Source organism: Neophocaena asiaeorientalis, unplaced genomic scaffold (assembly GCF_003031525.2).
Source record: "Neophocaena asiaeorientalis asiaeorientalis breed wild unplaced genomic scaffold, Neophocaena_asiaeorientalis_V1.1 scaffold147, whole genome shotgun sequence".
NCBI lineage: Eukaryota > Metazoa > Chordata > Mammalia > Artiodactyla > Phocoenidae > Neophocaena > Neophocaena asiaeorientalis.
In genome coordinates, this window is record NW_020173758.1 from 2,894,715 (window position 1) to 2,917,200 (window position 22,486).

At 33.7% G+C, this 22,486-nt stretch overlaps 1 protein-coding gene across 4 annotated transcripts in view; it reads left to right on the forward strand.

The window, feature by feature from the left end:
- Positions 1 to 16,048, forward strand: part of PTBP2 (polypyrimidine tract binding protein 2) — an 84,682-nt gene extending 68,634 nt beyond the window's left edge. The window contains exons 9-14 of one of the 4 annotated variants that reach the window (XM_024751215.1): positions 1,455 to 1,594; positions 3,062 to 3,095; positions 3,514 to 3,606; positions 10,760 to 10,976; positions 11,078 to 11,155; positions 11,323 to 12,832. In XM_024751215.1, coding sequence (XP_024606983.1) covers positions 1,455 to 1,594; positions 3,062 to 3,095; positions 3,514 to 3,606; positions 10,760 to 10,976; positions 11,078 to 11,155; positions 11,323 to 11,455 — 695 coding nt within the window. In that variant the 3' untranslated portion in view covers positions 11,456 to 12,832. Of the gene's footprint in view, positions 1 to 1,439; positions 1,595 to 3,061; positions 3,096 to 3,513; positions 3,607 to 10,759; positions 10,977 to 11,077; positions 11,156 to 11,322 lie in introns of all 4 variants that reach the window. The other 3 variants (XM_024751213.1, XM_024751214.1, XM_024751216.1) reach the window with 3 other exon arrangements.
- Positions 16,049 to 22,486: the final 6,438 nt, after the last annotated feature.

The following is a 22,486-nucleotide window of genomic DNA, read 5'->3' on the forward strand; positions in this document are numbered from 1 at the left end:
GTCTCGACTTTTGTATATGTTGGAAAATTTCCAAAACAAAAAGTAAAATCTAAAAAATAAAAGTGGAGAAATAAAAAAAGATGGGGGGGAGGGAATCCCCAAAAATGGTATGTGGAGTGGTGGTGGGGGACTATAAAGTAAACTCATACAGAGCAAGAATGTAAGTGAGAAACACCATTCTACTGATGGGGGAGGTACTCAGAAAAGATAAAAGGAGATTGGGAGGGAAAAATTTTGTAAGTCAAAAACTAAAGAAGTTAAGAATTGTCAGTCTTCAAGAGCCGTTCACCCTGCCAATGAAAGGTCATAGTTTCTGTAAAGTAAAAAGATAAACAAACTTGGCTAAAAGAGTAACATCTGAAACCAGAGGTAACAGCACATCCTTATGACATGTACAAGAAGCTGGAAAGAGAAAAGAAGAAATAAAACATGAACTTATGGGACAGCAGTACTAAGGGCCAGTTCTACCCAGGTATGTCATGAATTAACTTCATGTAGGTTGAATGTTTGTCGCCTTTATCATGAGGAGGAAAAAAAAGAACATATAACTCATTTCTTTAGTAAACTAATATTTATTGAGAAATAAGCTGGTATGTAAGAATTTAAGGGATGAAAGGAATCCAAGTTTATTGATAATTGAAATACGGATAAAAGATGCTGAGACAAAGGGAATTCCGTGGAATAAATGAAGAATCCTGAAGATGACAGAACAACAGTAAGACTGGAAAGTAGAACAGTAGAAATAAGGAAATGTTAAAACTGGTAGGTAAAGGATAGGAAAATATTGAAAGAGAAAGCTTGTGTGATATACTTTTTCTCATTCTTTCTACGGGGGAAGTGTTGTAATTGAGAAACTTGTGTTATACCTATTTGAGTGTGGAATTAAGGAAAACAGATTATGGTAAGATTTTCTTTAGGTCACTTGAATTAATTAAATAATGATGTTCAGGGTGATTTTGTCTCTAAAAATGAAGGACTTACTATATATGTTTTGTAAGCTGTAATTATTTGTCTAATTTCAAGCACGCTTATAAAGAAGGTAGCACTTGTATAAAAAAGTGAGTTACTGTTATGTTGAAGATGATTTTTTTTTAGATTTGGCTCCTCACTATGAACCATGGAAGTGAATTTTTCAAGTCTCTGACTTGGAGGTATATTCTTTATGCTGTGTTTGCTTTTCCATAGGAAATGGAATGTTGTATATTTAATTTTTTTTAACATAATACAGGTATGTACCTTAGTTCTAATATTTAATGATTTCATTGAAACCAATTAATTTTATCTACTTATCAGCAACTAATTTTTCTAAATGTTATAAACATTAACTTTCAGGAACCATTTGGAACGATCAGCCCTAAGCCGTGCAGCCATCGTGCTTAAATTGGTTTTTGTAAACGACTTGTGTGTGTTTCGTAAAATATGCTTTATTTTAAAATTAGGGCTTCCTGTTGCAGCTGTTCCAGGAGCTCTGAGTCCTTTGGCTATTCCAAATGCTGCTGCAGCAGCTGCTGCAGCTGCTGCTGGCCGAGTGGGTATGCCTGGAGTCTCAGCTGGTGGCAATACAGTCCTGTTGGTTAGCAATTTAAATGAAGAGGTTAGTAAAATAATTTTCTAGTGTTTATTTTTTAACTCCATTTCATTTGTGAAAGTTTTTCATGTTTATTTCATTTTGCACTTGCCTTTCTTTTTATGTACATTCATTAGTCAAAGTATTTTCTGTGTGTTTCTACTTCCGAATAAAATCTATGTACTTGTTTGGGTAATACTTTATTTCCGTAGACAGTCATATCTCTTTATATATATATATATATATATTTTTTTTTTAACCTAACTACCTATTTTTCCTAAGAAAAATATGGTGAAGTACTGTAGTTTGGCTTTTTATCTTTTTGTTGTTCTCAAAAGGCAAATGTGATCTAATTTGCAGATGTAACTGTAAAACAATTTTGCTCTTTGCCTTTTCTAATTATTTGCTTGTTCATTTCATGCTTATGTGTCATTGCATTTTTTTAAATCTTATTTTATGTGAACTACTCTAATACATTTTTCTTTGAAGGTTCTTCCAAAGATCTTGACGAGGCACTCTTCCAGTCTTTCTTAGTAATTTTTTCTTTGCAGTTATTAGTCATTGTCTTCTAAAAATATTTTTCAACTTTACCCCTCCCTGAACCCCTCCCACCCCCTTAAATAAAGTTTATTGCTGAGTTATTTTCTTTAGTTGTACATTTTATGTCTGGTATATTTTATTTTGATTGCTATGGAAGCTGGTATGAAATGTGGGAAGCTCAATGTATCAGTTTATGATGTCTAATTTGAATATTTCATTTTTAATTGGCCTCTGTTAATATGAACATTAAGCTATTTTATCATTTAGTACTATTGTCATCCACAGTTCTGCATGCTAAAATGTTTGAATCAGAGTGCCTTTGTTTTTCTCTTAAGAATTTTGCCTGCATTTCATAACCAGCCATGCTTATGCAGTTAAAGTTCAAAGTTTAAAGTTCCTGTGCATGCTTTCCTTCCCTATGTTGAGATGAAATGCTGTAATTTACTCTTTGATATAGATGTACTTTACCCATATTTGTCTTGGATGACTACATTTTACTCAGTTTTTCTTGTACAGTACATAAACCAATCATTTTCTGACCAAATCCTGCATTTCCTATGTACTGACCTATATTTTATTTTTTTTTTGTTCCCCAATTCCTTATTTTTTTCTTCTGCATTGCTGTTTCCCTTCCCCATTTCATCCTTTTCCCTGTGTGTTCACCTTCCCTTTCCTTGTCTTTTCCCAAATGCCCATTCCCTTCCCTGTCTTATCCTTTATTTTCCTTGTCCTTGTCTTCATCCCCTGTCTCCATTCCCTGTGTTCATGCTTCTGTGCTTGAACAAATGTTCCTCGGACCAACTTGCCCCAATTAACCGCCTTGAACCATGATCCATGACCACCTCACCATTCTGCGGGAACCACCCTTCGTTATGGATGATCTGTTCATCTCCGCTCTTCCTCGACTCTTCTCTCTTCTTGTCTTACGCTGCTTGCTCTTCTCTCCTTCTAAAGATGGTTACGCCCCAAAGTCTGTTTACCCTCTTCGGTATGTTATTGTTAGCACTATACTTTTATTATTGATTTGATTTTTGTTTCACCTTAATTCTTATTTGTAGCTAGCACTTTGGCTTAAAGTTGAATAGTAAATCTTTTGCTATTTTTCTTTGCTATTTAAAACTCTCCATAGACACAAAATTTGTTTTAATGCATGCTGATTTATTTTGCATGATCTTTAATTTAATATCATTCACATAGCTTTGAGGGTTTATCAGAGATTATTCTTTTCAAAATTCACTGTTCAAAATCTTGATCTTCTTTATTCATTTGTGAGAATGATGAGTTTGAATGAGTGATCATGTTGATGTCTGAATGTTTCATTAATATGTCAGAAAGATAATCTTTAGCTGACTTGCACGTAAAATTAATTCCATTTTTGGATTACCTCTCTGTGGCTCTAAAATAAGGTGTTTATGGAGATGTGCAGCGTGTGAAGATTTTGTACAACAAGAAAGACAGTGCTCTAATACAGATGGCTGATGGAAACCAATCACAACTGGGTAAGATTAAATTATATGTTATCTATACATCTTTAAATCTGATTTCAAATATATAATCTAAACCTGTGAATATAAACTTTATATTAGTAAGAAGCCATTTATTAATGGCCAGGGTTCAAAATGTCATGTTAATTTTCATATTTTAACATGAATAGTTGTACATGATGAACATATTTGTATTTTTCTGCTGTCCTCTTAACCATTCCTTGTGTGAAGTCTAAGGAAGAAATGTTTTGGCTTCAAAATTACAATAACAATTTCACATAAGAATTACGACATACATATTAAAGATCCTTAGTGTTTTTCATTCCTGGATACTCCTTGTAATCAAAGTTAACGGTTCATATAGTCCATGGAATCCTGATTAACGCTGTGTTATTTTAATTCTTCTAAAGTCATTTGCAAGTATTTAACTAAACTTAGTAAAGAGTCACATGGGAAATGTATTTTAGAGATACCAGGTTCTTATAAAATGAAAAATTTACACCAAATGCCCCACTGTTAATCCTTTTTGAAATCTTAAAATGTACTTCAGACAAGTTACACTTATACTATTAGATAAATAATTGATGACTTAATTAACATCTCGTTTGAATTCATGCACAAAGCCAAATCACATAAATCTAGAATGTAGCTGCATATTCATGGTGTGATTGACTGTAAAGGCAATATGTTCTTAGCTTATAATTCTGTTAGTTGAGATTTGGCGATGATGGTACTTTAGACTGGGTGTACTCACGTTATTAATTCTGAAATTTGCCATTTTTGGGGTAAAGACTAGTGTATTTTTGCTATTATATCCAGTGAGACTCACAAACTAAGAACATGATGAACTAGACCTTTTAGCCTTTGGAGTCAGAAGTAAGTTTGAAATTCTGTGTTTCTTACCAGCTATTATCCATCTTTAGTGGAAGTTATATAAAAGTGCTGATGATGTCATAGATGCTAATTAAATCTTTTCTTCTTCCCTGCTTGTGTACACTTCTGTACTCTGGTGGGTGTAGTCATTGCCATTGTTTTTATAAACTTTGCGAGTAGCATTTTACAGTTTTTGTTTCATAGTTGTCAAAGCATTCTTAAATGTTTGATTTTCTTCCTCATTGTGTGAGCTGTGGGTGGCATTACCCTCATGTAAAGAAAGGATACGCAATCATTACAGTTGAGAAGTACCTGAGGTAGAATTTAACCAAATGTTTCACGATATTTTTGGTTTTGTTTTATGTAAGGACTAGATAACTGATACTTTAATTTTTGCTATACTTGTATTAGTCTGTTTGGGCTGCCATAACAAAATACCACAGACTGAGTGGCTAAAACAACAGAAATTTATTTTCTTATAGTTCTGGAGGCCAGTAGTTAGGTGCCAATAGATTTGGTTTCTGGTGAGGACTTTCTTCCTGGCTTTCAGACAGCTCCATTCTCCATATGTCCTCACATGGCCTTTCCTCTGAGCCTTTTCTCAGCCTCTGAGGCTCTGATTTCTCTTCCTGTACTTATAAGGACACCAGTCTTATTGGATTAGGGCCTCACCCATGTGACCTCATTTAACCTAAATTACCTCCTTAAAGGCCCTGCCTCCAGGTAGTCACATTGAGGGATTAAAGCTTCCATATATCACTTTTGGGAGAATACAGTTCAGTGCCTAACAGTACTTAACATTGATAAATCTTTTACCCCTAATTTTTATAAGATTTTTTTACTAAAGCTTTGACTTACTAATAGCATAATTTACAGGTTTCAAACTATATGTAGTGGCAAATAATTTATTATTTCTCATTGCTGCCAGGTTAGATTTTGCTTTCTTGAAGTATATGTCCATAAAAATATGTACTTGCACCTTTAATGCCTTTATAGCACACACACAAACACACAAATCCTATACAAAACTAGGGTGCGCTATTGAAAAAAATAAGTGAAATTTTTTTAAATGTAGTATACGTTTTTTATGGGCTCTGTTCTCATTCTTTTTGGTTTTCATGGGACTCTGTTTGGAAATACTCATTGTTTTATAATATAGGCAGATGTTTTTATGCTCAGAAAGTAGTATGGGAGAAATAAACGGCAAGGTATAGTCAGTAGTATACAAGTGTGAATGGGATTGTTGCAAATCTTAGAGGCCATGTTAAATCATTTTAGACTAGAGTTTTAAAATTTGCAAACATTAAGATGTTTCAGTTTCTACCATAACCTATTTAATTGATACTGGAATTTTCTTAAATTGGATATTTTAGGAATAATATAATTTGTAAATTATGTTTTGAAGTAGTGTACTGATCTTCAACGGTTAAAGTAAATGAGTTCTAAGGAAATGTCAAAGAGTAGTTCCTTGTTAAAATAATTATCTTGTTTCTCCAATTCATATTTTCAAGAACTACTTACAAGAAAGCCTCAACTGTTCTTATTTAATATGTAGCTGCCATCTCAAAAGTAAACTTACTTCTTCTTTAACTACTAAATTATATCTAGCGAAGTGTGCTGTAAAGGGAGTAGGAATTGTAACTCTAGTGTTGTGATATTTGAGCAATTTTTAAGTATGTGTATATATTGGCTTTCACTTCTTCATTACTGTGAGTAATGGAAAACTCTAAGTCGCACTTTGAGGTATTGCTGGTCTCATAGAAGGGAGCTCTCAATAGACCTTCCCCCAAAAAAAAGTCAAAAGAAAGGAGGGAAAAATAGCAAATGATATGGAGAAAATGGGGGAAAATAGAAATTTGAAAGTAATGATAGAATCAAGTCCAGATGTATCAATAATAACAGATGTAAAGGAGTAAATTCATCAATTAAAAGACAGATTTGATTTTTTAAAAGCCACTATTCTTTACAAGAGATGTGAGGTGCAAAGATGTAGAAAGATTGAAAGTAAAGGGATATAAAAAGGATAATTGACAGATAATAAGCAAAAGAAAACTTATGTACCTATATTCATTTAAGATAAAGATTATTGATAAAAGATTTATTAGTTCACCAAGAAGATGACAAGCTTTATGTGTATGTGTGCCTAATGAAATAGCTTCAAAATGTGTAAATTATAAATGGATAGAACTGCAGGGAGAATTGAGCAAATTCACCACGATAATGGAGGTTTTTATACACCTTGCTGAATTATGTCAGGCAGAAACCCCCCCCCCCCAAAAATCAGCAAGACGCAAATGATACAGCACAATTAGATTAACAGAATTACACATGTATAGAATTAGGCATCTAATAGTTATACATCCAACACATTCTTTTTAAGTACACAAGGAATGCTTACAGAAAGTGATCACAAACTATAAAGCAAGCTTCAGTAAATTTTAGAGAGTAAGTATACAGACCAAATTCTCTGACTACTGTGCAATTAAGTTAAAGAGTTAATAACAGAAAGATACATTTAAAATCTCCAGGTATCTAAATTGAAAAATAATTCCAATATCTCATGTCTCAAAGAAGTTATTTTAATGGGAATTTTCAAATATGTAAAACTAAATGGTAATAAAAGTACTGTACATATTAGTATGTGTGGTACAGTGAAAGTGATGTTTTACAGAATGTTTTAACTGTTAAGAATAATGGTATAGGGACTTCCCTGCTGGCACAGTGGTTAAGAATCCACCTTCCTGGGCTTTCCTGGTGGCGCAGTGGTTAAAAATCTGCCTGCCAATTCAGGAGACACAGGTTCAAGCCCTGGTCCAGGAAGATCCCACGTGCTGAGGAGCAACTAAGCCCGTTCACCTTAGAGCCCGTGCTCTGCAACAAGAGAAGCCACCGCAATGAGAAGCCCGTGCACTGCCGTGAAGATACTGCCCCCACTCGCTCCAACTAGAGAAAGCCCGCATGCAGTAACAAAGACCCAACGCAGCCAAAAATAAATAAATAAATTTATAAGAAAAAAGAACCCGCCTGCCAATGCAGGGGACACGGGTTTGAGCCCTGGTCTGGGAAGATCCCACATGCCGGGGAACAACTGAGCCCATGCGCCACAACTATTGAGCCTGCGCTCTAGAGCCTGTGAGCCACAACTACTGAAGCCTGCATGCCTAGAGTCCATGCTCTGCAACAAGACACTGCAATGAGAAGCCTGCGCACGGCAACAAAGAGCAGCCCCCTGCTCGCCGCAACTTGAGAAAGCCCGCACACGGCAACAAAGACCAAACACAGCCAATAAGTAAATAAATAATTTAGAAAAAAAAAGAATAATGGCATAAACCCAAGGAAAAGAGATAATAAAGACAAGACTAGAAATCAATGGTATAGAAGACAGTTGAGAGAAAAAAAAAGAGCTAAAAGTTGGGTCCTTTGACAAGACTAATAAACAAGTGGATATCAAGATTCATTTTTTTTTAAACGGGAGAGGCAACACAATATTTTTAATTATAAAGGGGATAATTATTGATAGAGTTCTAGTTCCACATTATGTAAACTGTACGTATTTTTTTTTTACCATCTTTTAATTTCTCGTTATTCATTACTATTTTCAGAGATAAAGGGAGAGGTAGAAAATAATACTCAACCAAAAATGACATTTCCACTATGCAGCATTGACTTTTTTCTTCTTGATCATTGATTGCATTGTTCATTGATGCCATATTTCTTGGAACAGATTTCAAGATATTAGAGTCCTGTTATTTAAACTTGATTCATTTAAAATTTTTCTAATCATTTCCTTCTGCTTTGTTTAATCAATATATACCTCCATTTTTGACGAGCTTTTTATTTTTTAATACCCTTAAAAGCCCCGGTATTCTAATTACCCCTTTCCTTAACCCCCATCCACTTTAAATTTACTCACATCCTTTTATCAGCAATCAGCTGACTAGAATCTCCCTTATTACGTGGTTACTTTCTGAGTTAGCTGTTTGGTTGTTTTGCTTTATTTTTAACCCCATTTCTCTATCATCCATCTCCTCTTGGTGCAGTTACTTACTATGCCTAGGACCTCTTGTCTTGTTATTTGTGCCCTTCAATATCTCAAAGCTCAACTGTTTGTGTAGTATTTTTATAACTTCTCAAAAGCTGCACTAATACACCTTTTCTTACGACAACCTTAGACTACTTCTTTATGCCACTTTATTCCCCAAACTCATTCCTTATAACACATTTTGTATGAGGTAATAGCACTTTATTATAAGCAAAGTTCTGTTCACTTAAAACAACAGAATTAATAGAACCTTAAAAATATTTTATAATTCAAGTAAGCTTTATTAGAAAAGGAGTTTACATACCATCACTATGGATAATTGAGTTGATTTTATAAGTATATGCGAAATACAGTGTAAGGAAGTTAAGGCCTGACAGCTTATTTTTTTTATTAGCCTCAGTTAAAAATCTAAGAAAAAACTATTACAAATGTATAACACTGCAGTAAATCAGGAAGAGTAAACTTTTTTTTCCTTCCAGTTTTGAGATATAATTGACATACAGCACTGTGTAAGCATTAATGATTTGATTTGTATACATCATGAGTTGATTATCACAGTAAATTTAGTGAACATCCATCATCTCATATACTTATAAAATAAAAGAAATAGAAAAATTTCTTGTGTTATGAGAACTCCTAGGGTTTAGTCTCTTAACTTTCATGTATAACATACAGCAGTGTTAAAATTATATTTATCATGTTGTACGCTACATCCTTAGTATTTATCTTATAACTGGAATAGTAAACTTATTTTTACAAATTAGGGAAGCTATAAATGAAAAAGATTTTTTGGAATGGTACCTTATACTTCTATAGCATTTTCCTTTTCAGACCTGTTTTATATTTAACTGGTTTATTCTATACAAGTAAGTATGATAAGATGCATGGATTTAACAAATTCCGGGTATCTCCTCTGTCAGACTGTGTACTGTAGTATACTAATCAAATTAAAACATTTGAGAGTAGGGATTTTATTCTCAATTTCCTGCTCTTCCATACTGCCTTTACCTCTCTGTTTAATACTCTAATACTTTGAGTAGTCAAATAGACCTTCAGTTTAGCTAAACTATATGACTTATGACATGGTTTTCTTCAGTTGTGACTAGTGAATAAAACATAAAACGTATAACTGTTCTCTAATCTCAGACCAGTTCTTTTAGTTGAAAAGTAACCCAACTGCTGCCTCAAGAAGTAGCTATGTGATGTTCTGTGTTTAGGCACTGTGCTGTGTGCTGTGGGGAGAGACACTGGTTCCTGCTTTCATGTATCTTACAGTCTGAAGGAGGATATAAATAATTAAAATGTAATGAATTTATGAAAATAAGGGTACTGCATGGGGGAATATCTAGTGAGGTTCTGAACCTTTTCTAGAGGATGAAGAAAAGGCCCTCTGAGGAAGTAATACTAAAGGATAAATAGATTAGGGGGGATAGTGAAGGAGATAAGAACTTGTTATAAATAGAAAAGCATGCACACGGGGCTAAAGGTTAAAAAAAACTAGTGTTTAAGAAAATACGTTTTGTACACCTGGAACATTAAGTACCAGGAGTACAGTACTAAGATACTGTAGGTTCCATGAGGAGGGCTAGGATGGTTCTTGTCTTACCACTTGATTCCCAGCATTAACAAAGTGGTTAGTATTGTATATCATCAATAAATGTTTATTCAGGGAGGCTTGATAGAGATGTTAGGGTCAGACTGAGAAAGGCGCATAAGCCATGTTAAAGAAAGAGTAAGTTTAGACTTTATCCCTAAGGGTTTTAAGCAGGTAGTGACATAGATTTGTATAGAATGGATTGGAGAAAAGTAGAGAAAAATCCAACAAGACAAATTAGGAGACTGATTGAGTTATCCAGATAAAAAAATAATGGCAGTGAAAAGTGTAGAAATAGAAGATGAATTTGAGAGTAATTAAGAGGATGGGTATGGTAGGACTTGGCAATTAGGATATAGATCAGCAGGGAGAAAATGTTGCAGATGAGTACTAAGTTTCTTTCTTGGGCATTTAGCAGGACTGTCAAGGAAGAGGGAGACTCACATTTTGGATTTTCGTTCTATAAAAGAAGCTGGCTTTTTTGCCTCAATGCCTTGTCTAGTGCAAATGAACTTGTTTTGTCACCAGTGGCTGTTGTAAATTCATGATTTATTTTAAAATCATAACAGAATTCAGATATTTCAGCTTATCTAAAATGAGAATTATTTTTGCTTTGAACCTTGATACTGTCTTTTAATAGGCATTCTTCCCCTTTATAGCCATGAATCATCTTAATGGACAGAAGATGTATGGAAAAATTATTCGTGTTACTCTGTCTAAACATCAGACTGTACAACTACCTCGAGAGGGACTTGATGATCAAGGGCTAACAAAAGATTTTGGTAATTCCCCACTGCATCGTTTCAAGAAACCTGGATCCAAAAATTTTCAGAACATTTTTCCTCCTTCTGCAACCCTCCACCTATCCAATATCCCGTAAGTATTAAAGCTGGAGTAGTTTATTAAGGATATACATTTTAGGAAGAAAATATAAACATTTTTTATTAATTGTTACTCTTTTTCTCTAATTTTCCCAGTCCTTCAGTAGCAGAAGAGGATCTACGAACACTGTTTGCTAACACTGGGGGCACTGTGAAAGCATTTAAGTTTTTTCAGTAAGCAAGCTTTCTTGTCTTTAAATTAGTGACTTGATAGAAGTAAAAGTTTTCTTCAAGTAGTTCTTTTTGTTTCTAGAAGTCTTTGATTCTGGAATGGGCAAAAGTTAAGTATTTAAGCCCTTCCTAATTTTTATGAAGTATCTAATTTCATAATTTTGTTTCAGAAGAGATCACAAAATGGCTCTTCTTCAGATGGCAACAGTGGAAGAAGCTATTCAGGCCTTGATTGATCTTCATAATTATAACCTTGGTGAAAACCATCATCTGAGAGTGTCTTTCTCCAAGTCAACAATTTAAAAAAGGGGAGATTGAAGATTGGCGATGAATCACATTGTTTGGTGTCAACACCTATTGACTGTTCAGAAAAGTGGGGACCAGAGTTTGATTTTTTTTGTTGTTTTCTTTTTTCTTTTCTTTTTTCCCATGCTGTTATCATTCCTTGGTTATAAAATGAAATGGCATATGTAAAGGCAGAGTTATTAACTGCTCTTTTTCATCTGTTCTGTAGAGAAGCCATTTTTATTGTCTGTTTAAAATTTTAATTTTACTTTCCTTTTTCAACTTAGTTGACATACGTGCCTTAAAAAGGAAAACTAGTGTTGCTATTGTGCATTTGCTAGAGAAAGGAATTGGTTGTCTAGGGCACATTGTTAAATGGGAGTTAACAATATGTTTAGGCAGGGGTGTGTAAAAAGGGTTAAGTTTTTGTTTCTCCTGCTTGGAACTTATTTTGAATTATTGGCTTGTCACATTTCTTTCTATTTAATCAAATAAGATACATGATACTGAAAGAATAAAGCAGCATTTTTTTAGTTTTTACTACCTTAGGCTTTATTGCTTTAAAAAAAACATTGGCCTTTTGTATCTCACAATTCTGGTCTAGATTCAGTTATGAATGTAGGCATTAGTTAAAATTAACAAGATGCAGAGTATTAATTTCTTAAGACAACAAAGTGATTTCTGTAAGTTTGAGCCCTATGTGGAAAGCATTGTGGAATCTTAACCTTTTTGTACACACTCTTGTGGGACGTATCATATAAATGTCAGCACTAAGTAACGTCTTGTTTGTGGCTGAATATTTTTCGTAGATGTTTTTGAAGTTGACATGATTTATGTGCATTTAAATATATATTGCCATCCTTAGTTTGTAATTAAGATTTGGAATACGGTTGTGGATTTCTGAGCATGTGCAGACTGGTCTAGCTAGTTCAGGAACTGGTGCATGTATTTTTCAAAGATAAAAGAAAGTGTACTGCGAAAATTTGCAGGAAGGTTAATTTTGTGGCAGTTTTCTAAAACTGACAACCAGGTGGGACCAAAGTTTATGTGCCTTTAGTCTTAATTTACCTTGCATTGTAATATTCAGTTTTAATAAATCTTCAAAATATTTTGTATTTAGGAATAGATCTGACTTTGACTTTAATAAAAACATGGCTCAGAATCTACAGGTCAAATTAATTTGAACAGTTCTTGTCAATCTGAATTGTTGATTCTGTTTAAATGACCAATACTTTTTCAAATTGATGTACTTAGTTTCAAGGTTCATAGATTCTGTTATCTATGTAGACAGAATGGTCATGTATATTTTCTATTAGTTGAGTTTTTACATCTTTAGAAATGTAAAATTCAGTATAGTTTGAAAGCGGCACAATTAAAAATTAATTTTCTAACAAAGTTGGGAGGTTTGATGGTTGTTTAATTTCCTTTTGTGTGTACTCTGCTTACCTCTGTAGCATGCTCAATAAACACTTCTGTAGCTCTGTATTCACCTTTTCTGTCTTTCTCTGCTGCCTTTTCTCTCTCTTCTTCTTTGTTTTCACTCCACTGTGCTTCTGAATTCATGTTTATTCTCTGCCAGGGTGGGAAAGGAATAATAATATTACAATTCTATGGCTTTATACCATAAATAAATCTAGATGCTGTGAAAATATACCAGCTGTTTTTTTTTTAATTTGAAAGATGGTAACTGCTTTTCAGGAGGACACATATTAAACATTTCCCACCCTGTTATAATCTACTGCTTTAAAGACATAACTTTTATTGTATCTTGTTAATTCTTTCTATCTCTTTTGTTGTTGTTGTTTCTTTTCCAGTAGATTTATGCACTAATAGATCTTTTGGATTTGCCATGCTCTCTTGCTGCAGTTTCATCTTTCATCTTTTGTGTCTGCTAAAGATTTCCTACCTTGTGAGTTTTAACAAAGGGTACTTGATGTTACTGGGAAGAAACAGTATACCATCTGCTTTTGCCTTGGGTGGGAAGGAAGATACACATTCAGGTATTTAAAAGTTTAAGGGTAGTATGTGATGTTAACGATTTTCACTTTTTAAAGGGTTTCGATTAGGGTGCTATTTGTAGTACTCAATATTTTGGGGGGGTCACCTTTTTTTTAAACAGGCATTTTGGTGTCTGATAACTTTGTTATACATGTTCCTTAAGTTTGTTCTGTTATAACTGACAATTATGCAATACTCATACATTAGGAAAGTTAAAAACAAATGAAGGAGTATGCAGTTCATTTAAGTGTGCTATATTAATACAATAATTCAGTCACTTCCAAGAAAGAAAGAATATAGTAAATAATTGTTTACATTTGGGTCGACATGGGGGGGTGATTTGGACGCCAAGTTATCACAATTTTTTTTTCTTAAAATAACATTGTAGTACAGAAGAACTCTAGCAACAGCACATGAGCCTAAAAAGTCTGTAAAAACCCATAATATGAATGAATAGTAATCGAACAGTTTTCTTTAAGTGAAGTTTTTCTCAGTATTGGGTGGTTGGTAGTTGAAATATCTGAAAGTAGGTGCTGTATCTGTTTTTCAGGTAGTTCCTTGTGGCTGGGATTGGCTTGGAAGAAGAAACAGAAGTTCTGAGGTGTTTGTGGGAACTGGGGTTGCTCCAATTACTGAGCTAAGGAGTTCCCAGTATTTCTGATGGGGGAGTGACCAGAAACCCAAGTTTTTCCTGCCTAGGGAGTGGCAGATTCCTCAGTCTTTTAGGGTGCACTCCAGTGCAACCTTCCTTCCAAAGCAAAAGTCAGTGAAGTGAGAATTTTGACATATTGGAGTGCTTTATTTTCATACATTATTTTAACCCAGTCCTCATATAGTAAATTGTTTAATTAGGTGAAAATAATAGCTTTGTCATCATTATTATTACCACCATATGCCTCAGTCTTATCTCTCAAGTGAGCTAGCTAACTGTGAAGTGTTCTTAAGATGCAGCTGCTTTTTAATAGAGGTCTTACCTTGAATATTAAGAACGATAACTTGATTATTTTTTCCTACAACTGAGAGAGAAACTGATTTTTTGACATTGATTTATTTTGGAAAATGGGTTTCAAAATACCTACTTATGGAATGGATTCATAAAGTTTACATTTAATGTTAGAAATCTAATTTAATATTTGAAAGCAGCTAAGAACACCCTGGCTTAACCAGGACTAAGGAATCATATTTAGTTACATTAGGGATATATTAACACTTTTTTGAGGCATTTATTCAAAATATAAGGTTAGTATAATCAGATTGTGGTAATTGGTTATTTCTATTTTTGGATCAACATATAGTTAGCAGAAAAGGACAAGTTACTTTTCTAAGCCTCAGTATCCCTTGTGTATGGGAAATGTAGGCAGTACTGCTCTTCCCACCTCACAGGGTACTGTGAAACTCAAATAGTAGGAATGCAGAAATGCTATGCAACTGATAAATTGCTATGTAGAAGGAAAAGTTGCAATGTCAGTTTCATGTCTGCCAGATCTTAGTTATCTACAATAAATAATACCGCGATATCTCTTTGCTACAGAGGACTTTTTTTTAAGTTTATTTAAGTGATAACATCTGCTAAAGCAAAAAGATGTAGAATGCAAGTCTATAATGCATCCCAAAGCCAAATGAAAGGAGAATCGGGATTTAGCCTTGTATTTTCTGTTTGAACTATTTGATAGCCTAGTAACACAACACAGATACATATTTAATTATGGACTCCATTTAAAAATGAGATTTTCTGTGTATATACCTTTAAAGGTTGCTGTGAAACAGGTAATTTTAACAAAGTCTTTGGAGAATATGAAAAGACATTCTCATGAGTAGCTTGGGACTTCAAACAAGATTTCCTCACTGCCTTAATATTTTTAAATAGAGCAAAAATCTGAAAATGTTTTTTCATTTAGGAGGAAAGGGTATGGAACTGTTCAGTGAAATAGAACATACATAGGTTTCTATTTTGGCTAAATATTTGTTTCAAGAAAATCTGTTGGTAAGAATTCAGTAGAAAATCTCAATTTTAAGCCAGAGTATTAGGATATGTGTACCAATTATCAAAACCCTTAATTTTGGAGTTATTCTTTATTCTCCTAAGTATACTTATTCCCTTTATCTTTTTTTGTTTTAGATTTTGCCAATAAAGTATTAATGTTAAAGTCAAGTGTCAGATTGCCCACATTAAGGACAAAATGAAGTGTTCAGATACGCAGAAAAATACAAAGAACATAAACAGCTATGCACTTACTATTTCACCACCTAATACTTTCCATACTTTGTGTAATTTTAATATATGACTTAAAAGAAATAAAACATTACAGATTGAACTGACATCCTTTATGTACTCTCCCTGATCTTAGCCCCTGTATATCCCTTCTCCACAGGTAATCGTTACATTGAATTTAGTATGTTTTAAATTCAGTGGTGGTTTTTCAAAGAGAATTTGTTCTGTATTCTGTAGTCTTAAGTTTCTTTTTGTACCTTAAAAAATACTGCAAATATTTATGATGTTTATTAAATGGTATGATATTTTGTTCAACACACTTTAAAATTTTGTTAAGATTAGGATGTCTGGACATTAATAATCCCCTTATCAAATCTCATGACATTTAACCAATTTTAAGGTTATTAAATCAGTTCCTTTTCAATAAATACCATATGAGTTGTTTGAGTCTCAAGTTTTTCCTAAGGCAAAGATATAAAAAGTAAACAAGGAGCTACCGTTAGTATTTTAAAAGCTGAAATTACGTGTGAGATCCTCAAATACAAAGATATCCTTTCCAGCTTCACATTATAGCCACACTTCGTGCAACTTAATGCCTCCCTCCCATTTCTGTGGACAGAGAGTATTCCTCTTAATTGGTGTTAGTGCTTAGAAAATAACAAACCTCCTTCATTCCGCTTCAGTTACCAACTTAATGATCTTTCTCGTTCCTCCCATATTATCACCTCCCAGACGTATTTCATCATCAGGTTTTCTGGAATGTTTTCCTTATAGTGTTTTATTCCTAGTCATGGTCACTATTCTGCAACAATATCTGGGCTAGCCTAGCTTGTCAGCATTACAGTTTGTTCAGATCATAGAACCTTGCTACTCAAAAGTCAGTCCCCAGACCAACAGCACTTATCACCTGGTAGCTTATTAGAAACTCAGAATATCTAGCCCCGCCTCTGACCTGCTGAACTACATTTTGACAAGATTGGTAGGTGTGACCCATTTGGACACTCAAGTTCTATGTTAGTAGAATTTTTTTTTTCAGTTCAGTGAAAATCAGCTTAAAAGTTTTTTCTTATTATTTTGCTGAGTGTGAACATTGTTATATTTTCTTGGTAATTTCAAGTTATTCGAGAGATATGTACTGTTAACACTAAGGAATAACTGTAGAGCTGAAAAGAACCTTATGTATATAGTTTTAACTTCATTTTAAACTGTTCTAGATAGGTCAGGTGAACAGTTTAGCAACGTATTTGTATTGACTTACCTGTAATTAGATTACAGGTACCTGGGTTTCCAGTTCAGTCTGGCAATGTGTTAAACTAATTAAAGGAAGTAGAGGCCTGCTGTTATTCATAAATTAAAATTAATTTAGTGTACAAGATAATAGGTAAATTGCTAATAACAGAAATCAATATGATTTTTTATTTAGTAATAAACATCAAGTTTAGCCTGACAGGGAAAGGACTTCCATGTGAATTGATTTTGTTAAATGACTGGAAATTAACTCTCTTAAGCCCTGTCTCTGTTACATCATACTTTATAATAAAATGACCCTTGGGTCATTTTGGTAAATAGCTTTCTTATTCACTGAATGCTGCTTCAGTTCCTTTCCCAATTCCAATTGGATAGCACAGTTCTGAAGTTGCAGTACCTAAACTTTACTAGTGATGCTGCCGATAACTGAGTTAGAGCTCTGATAAAAATATAGATTTAGCTGTGCTGTACTATGCCTTCAGTGACTTATTACCCATATCCTTAGCATAGTTTTTCATGTTCTTGTGGCTAGCAGTTTTCTCTGTTGTCCTGTCTTGCTGAGTATTTCCTGTGTACCACTCCCATTGCTGTCTCAACCTTGTTGCTGCTTTAGCTATCACTTTTATATTGTTTTTCTCTTCACTTTTCATCCATCTTCTCTTTGCAGTTAATTTCTTGCTCCTGTGACTTAACATTTTTATAACCACAACCAACCAGTTAGGTGAATCCTTTCATGGATTAAAGGATTAATGAACTGATTAATGAACTGATAAATGATGGTGCAAATTGTAATATTCAGATGTTTTTCTATTTTTGTCTGGTTCAGCTTAAAATCTTCCCTTTTTTAAAATTTTGTTTCTTAATTTCTGGTATTGTAACAATTCCAGATGGTAGAAATCACTAAAAGGCTCCAGAAACCTGAAGTATTAATGATATTTATCACTAGTGTGTTCAACGCTAGTGGAGAATCAGTCAAAGAATTGTGGTTAAAAAGCTCCTTATGTTGACATTTGTAAAGTTCTAAAAAGGTGGTTCCAGTTCACTTAGTAATGATTCATAGAAGTTAAAGTACATATATATGTTCAAAGGAATAATTACTGCTGTTTTTTAAAGATGTAAGTAAAACAGCCCCAGGGAGACCATAGTAACATTGCAGTAGTTGTCTCTTCCCTGAGTTTGGAATTTTATAATGTATATTGTAAATATTTTTTTTTCTGGAAAATGTATAGGCATTGATATTAGACTGAACTGTATTCAAAGACCTTATTCTGCTACCCAGTAGTGATGAGACCTTTCAAAGCCTTAATTTTCTCTTCTGTAAAATAGAGATAATATCTGTCTCATATGTTCACTCTGAGGATTATGTGAAATACAGATTCATTCCTTTGGTAGTTTTTCTTTTGCTTGGGGAAGATTCTTGGCATTCTGTTTATGGAAGTTTTTTCCCATAAGTGTTAATTTATACGTTTTCAAAAGACGTTTGTTGGAATTTGCTATTTGCATTGTAGGGAATGAAAGATAAATGGAACCACAGTACACTCAGCTCTTTTTTTTGAACTTTGAAAATGCACATTTGTTCCAACATATTTGATATATTAAGGAAGAATTTAAGTGTTCCATGCATTTTGCATTTAATGTGCGATTTCATCATGGGAAACATGGAAAGCAGAAAACTGCACCCAGCTAATCCAGGTTGTTTAGAAATACACCAGGTGCACACATGTATACACCTCAGACATCTGTCAGCTACCTACCTCAGCTCTTCACATGTTAGGGGGCACACTTACCCACATCTGGTGTTAACAACTTTCTGTCCAATTTCATACAATCCTTCCAACACCACGATGACTCACAAACTACAACACTTCCAACACCCACTTCCACAAGCAAGCTTTCAATTTTTTTTTAAAATAAGGTGTCATAGTATTTATATATTTCTTAAGCATTTAACATGCAAAAGTGTGCTGCCATTTTTTTATTGTTTCTGTTTTTGTGTGATGTTTTTGAGTGTTGTGTCCCATAAGCCCTGTGGTTTTTATTGTGTGATTTTGCATAATGTGGCAGTTTCTGGAAATGCTTATGCTTTGTTAGAGTTGTCTACTCTCAAGGAGCTTCTAGGCCAATTCACATTATGACAGAAAGTATATAGCAAATTGTGATGCTGGACATGAGAAAACAGGGTTTGAGGTTGGGCATCACCATTTATAGATCATGGCAGCTTGAATAAGCCATATTAGTCTGAGCCCATTTTCTCGTCTATGGCTTTTTCATCTTGTCTATGCTGTTACAGGAATCATGCTTAAAAAGATAAAGCCCAAGATGTTTCTTTTCTAGTTTTTGTTTATCATAATCTCTTGAGCATTAGTTTGTAATCTGGGCATGGTATTTATTCCTTTCCTGAGACGATAATAGTATTAATTTCAACCAGTCATGAATACTAAAAATATTGCACTCTATGTAATCGTAGTATATTTATTGCTAAATTAATGTGTAGATTAATAGCATAGGCAACAAAAATGGCAAATATTTTCAAAATAAAAGTGATTAGTTTCAAACAAAATAATTAATGCAAGCACTTCATATCTACTGCTGTAGAAATACAGTTTGGGAATGTCTGTAGTGATAGAAAAAAGAATCACCTTTTGAACCAATTTTAAGGTGAGATTATTTTAACAATTTTCTGAACGAATGGAGGTAATTTTCGACCTCAAAGCCCATGGCTCTTTTCTCTCTACACCACAATAACTAAGTGATATAAATTATTTGTGGTTAGTTTTTTCCCTTTCCATTTTTGTTTTGTTAGATAATAATTGAATTTATTTATAAAAATTACAGGAGAACACATAAAGAGAGAGATTTCGGTTTTTAAAAGGCTGTCAGTATAAAACATCCAGTATTATGCTTTCAGATGAACCACTAGCTCCTCAAACTGGATTTCTACGAACTAGAAACAAACCATACTTACTTGCTAACACCTTCATTCTGCAAATACTACTACATGCTAACTAGAAGCTGTGAATCAGCATGAAACACAGTTCCTTCTTATCAAGGGGCTTTCAGTCTGATGTGAAATAATAGCAGTTGTATAGTTTGGTAAGTTTTATGCAGAAACTACTGGGCGGTATTGTAGTATACTCAACCTTTACCCGTTAGGAAAGGATTCTTGGAGCTACAGTTGAACCTCGAACAACGTGGGGTTAGGGCTTATAACTTTATAGTCCTCCCTTTGTACCCTTGGTTCTGCATCTGGGGATTCAACTGAGGATCCTGTGGTACTGCAGTACGTATGTATTTATTGAAAAAAAATCCATATTTAGGTGGACTCGTGTAGTTCAAACCTGTGTTGTTCAAGGGTCAACTGTAGTTACAGTTGAGAGCTGGGTTGGAGGGATGAGGAAGGGAAGTGTTGAAGACAGAACAGTTTGTTTAAAAAAAAAAAAAGTACTGAGTCAACATTATGGCACCCTGGAGAAACTAAAAGTTTAACATGGCTAGGTCACCAATTATGAGACAAGGAAGCAGTAGAGAAATGTGTTTGGGTATGAAAAGGTCAAATTACAGGTCATGCTAAAACATTTGGACTCTTAAGATCCGTGTTTTTAAACAATTATTGGTAAAGTGGATTTAAGAGAAGGGTCAGGGTTGGAGTGACAAAACTGATAAATTTACCCTGCTCATTAAAATATACCTTTTAAATATAGAGGGTTTTTTTTTCCTAATTCTAAAAAAATCACAAGTATTAAGTTTGTTTAAATCTGTCCATATAAAAACCTCAAAACTTGATACTAAATTCTCCTAAAGAATATAAAATTAAGACTTCCAAAAGTATCTCGTTGAGTGCCATTAAAAGGAAGATCCTTACTCTAATGCTGCGTCATCCTCTGACGATTTAGACCCCATGACCATACCTTTCTAATTATATGATAAGGATTAAAGAAATCCATGAAACAAACATGATGCGTGGTTTGGCATTGTCTTTTTTTGTGATAATTTAAAAATATTTTCCCATTAAAACAAACATGGACATATCAGAAGAATGCAAAACATAAAGCATGTAAGTGACAACAGAAGATTTAAAATGAAATTTCAAAGCCATTTTAGCCACTGTACTTTTACGGCCATTTTAGGCAGTGATTCAGATTCCCATAGGAATATTGCCTGAACCGCCTAAGCTGTTCATGCTGCCGTTTTGGCTTGAGAATTCTAGAATCCCTATTCTTAAGTAATATAGAAATTTTAAATCTGAAATATCAGTTTTGTTGAGTCAAAAGACAATGTAGTTGAGCAAAGACCCCTTTAAAAAAAGTTTCAAGTCCCACAGTAAGCTTAACTATTACTTGCTAATAAGTAGTATGTTAACCATGATTTTTGTCTTTCAGCTAATTCAAGCAGATTTATACATGCAATATATTCTTGAGTTTACCACCACACTCAAAAACAGTTTGATTGAAAATTCAACATTTTTCTTCACCATCTGTTCCTCTAAATTTGCTATCTACCTTAGCTTATCATTTTGTATACAAAAGTCATATGTGTTTGAGTTTAATGAGAATTACTTGAAATCAAGTAGACAAGATATCTTTGGGAATACTGTGCTTTATATTAGATAAATAGAACTGCCAAAAATATTTCTGTTAGCATTTGCTTTCTTTCTGATTACTGAATCACTATACCTGACCTAGAACTCTAGAAGTTCCTTACCAATATATTGTCTCCCTCAAGTATATTTTCTTTCGTCTCTCTTTATTCATCATTCTTAACTGCGATGATGTATGGAGTTGATAATTTAGGTCAGATCCCACTTTAGAAACTCCAAAGACTGTCAATTTTTTTGACACATTAAATGAATTGTTATTAAACATGTAATTTAGTTTTAATTAGTTTAATAGTGTTTGACCTAAGGAGATCAAAGAACTCTCATTCATTCTGTATTTAATATATTTACTGCATAAGTATCATACCATCTTGGTCTAACTTATGGAGTAATAAATGCAAAATAATTGGCAGAATTAATCCAAATTTTGTTTTCATTTGTCACCTATTTTTGCTAAATTCTAAATGTGAACATGATATACACAGGTACTAGTATACTAATACAGGAGAGTTTGTTTCTTCAAGAGTAGTTAGGATGTTGTCTTCTGTTAGGGTAGGAGAGCTTAAGTATGTGGGTCTTTGTAGATTTGTTGAAGCAAGTGATAGGAGACAATTCAGCTGATAAAACAAGACACAGAAAGCAGCAAAGTCATATGACATTTAACAGGATTTCTGAAAACGCAAACATGGTTAAGTGTGTCCTTTTCCTTTTTTGTATTCATACTCAGCAATGAACACTTGTATAGAGATCTGTAGTCACAGTGTACCCTTTTCTTTCCCTGTCTTCCTTCAGGGGGGAAAAAGTATTATGTGTTCTCTAAGAACCTAAATTTATACTTTTATATGCTATCATAAAGACATGATCAAAATCAATCATGGACCTAATCTAGCTTTGTTAGATTTGTAGTGCCAGAAGGAGACATACTTTTTTGTCTATACAACCAACACTAAAAGCAAACTATCCACATGGTAACCCTTCAGTCAAAGGAAGATGAAGA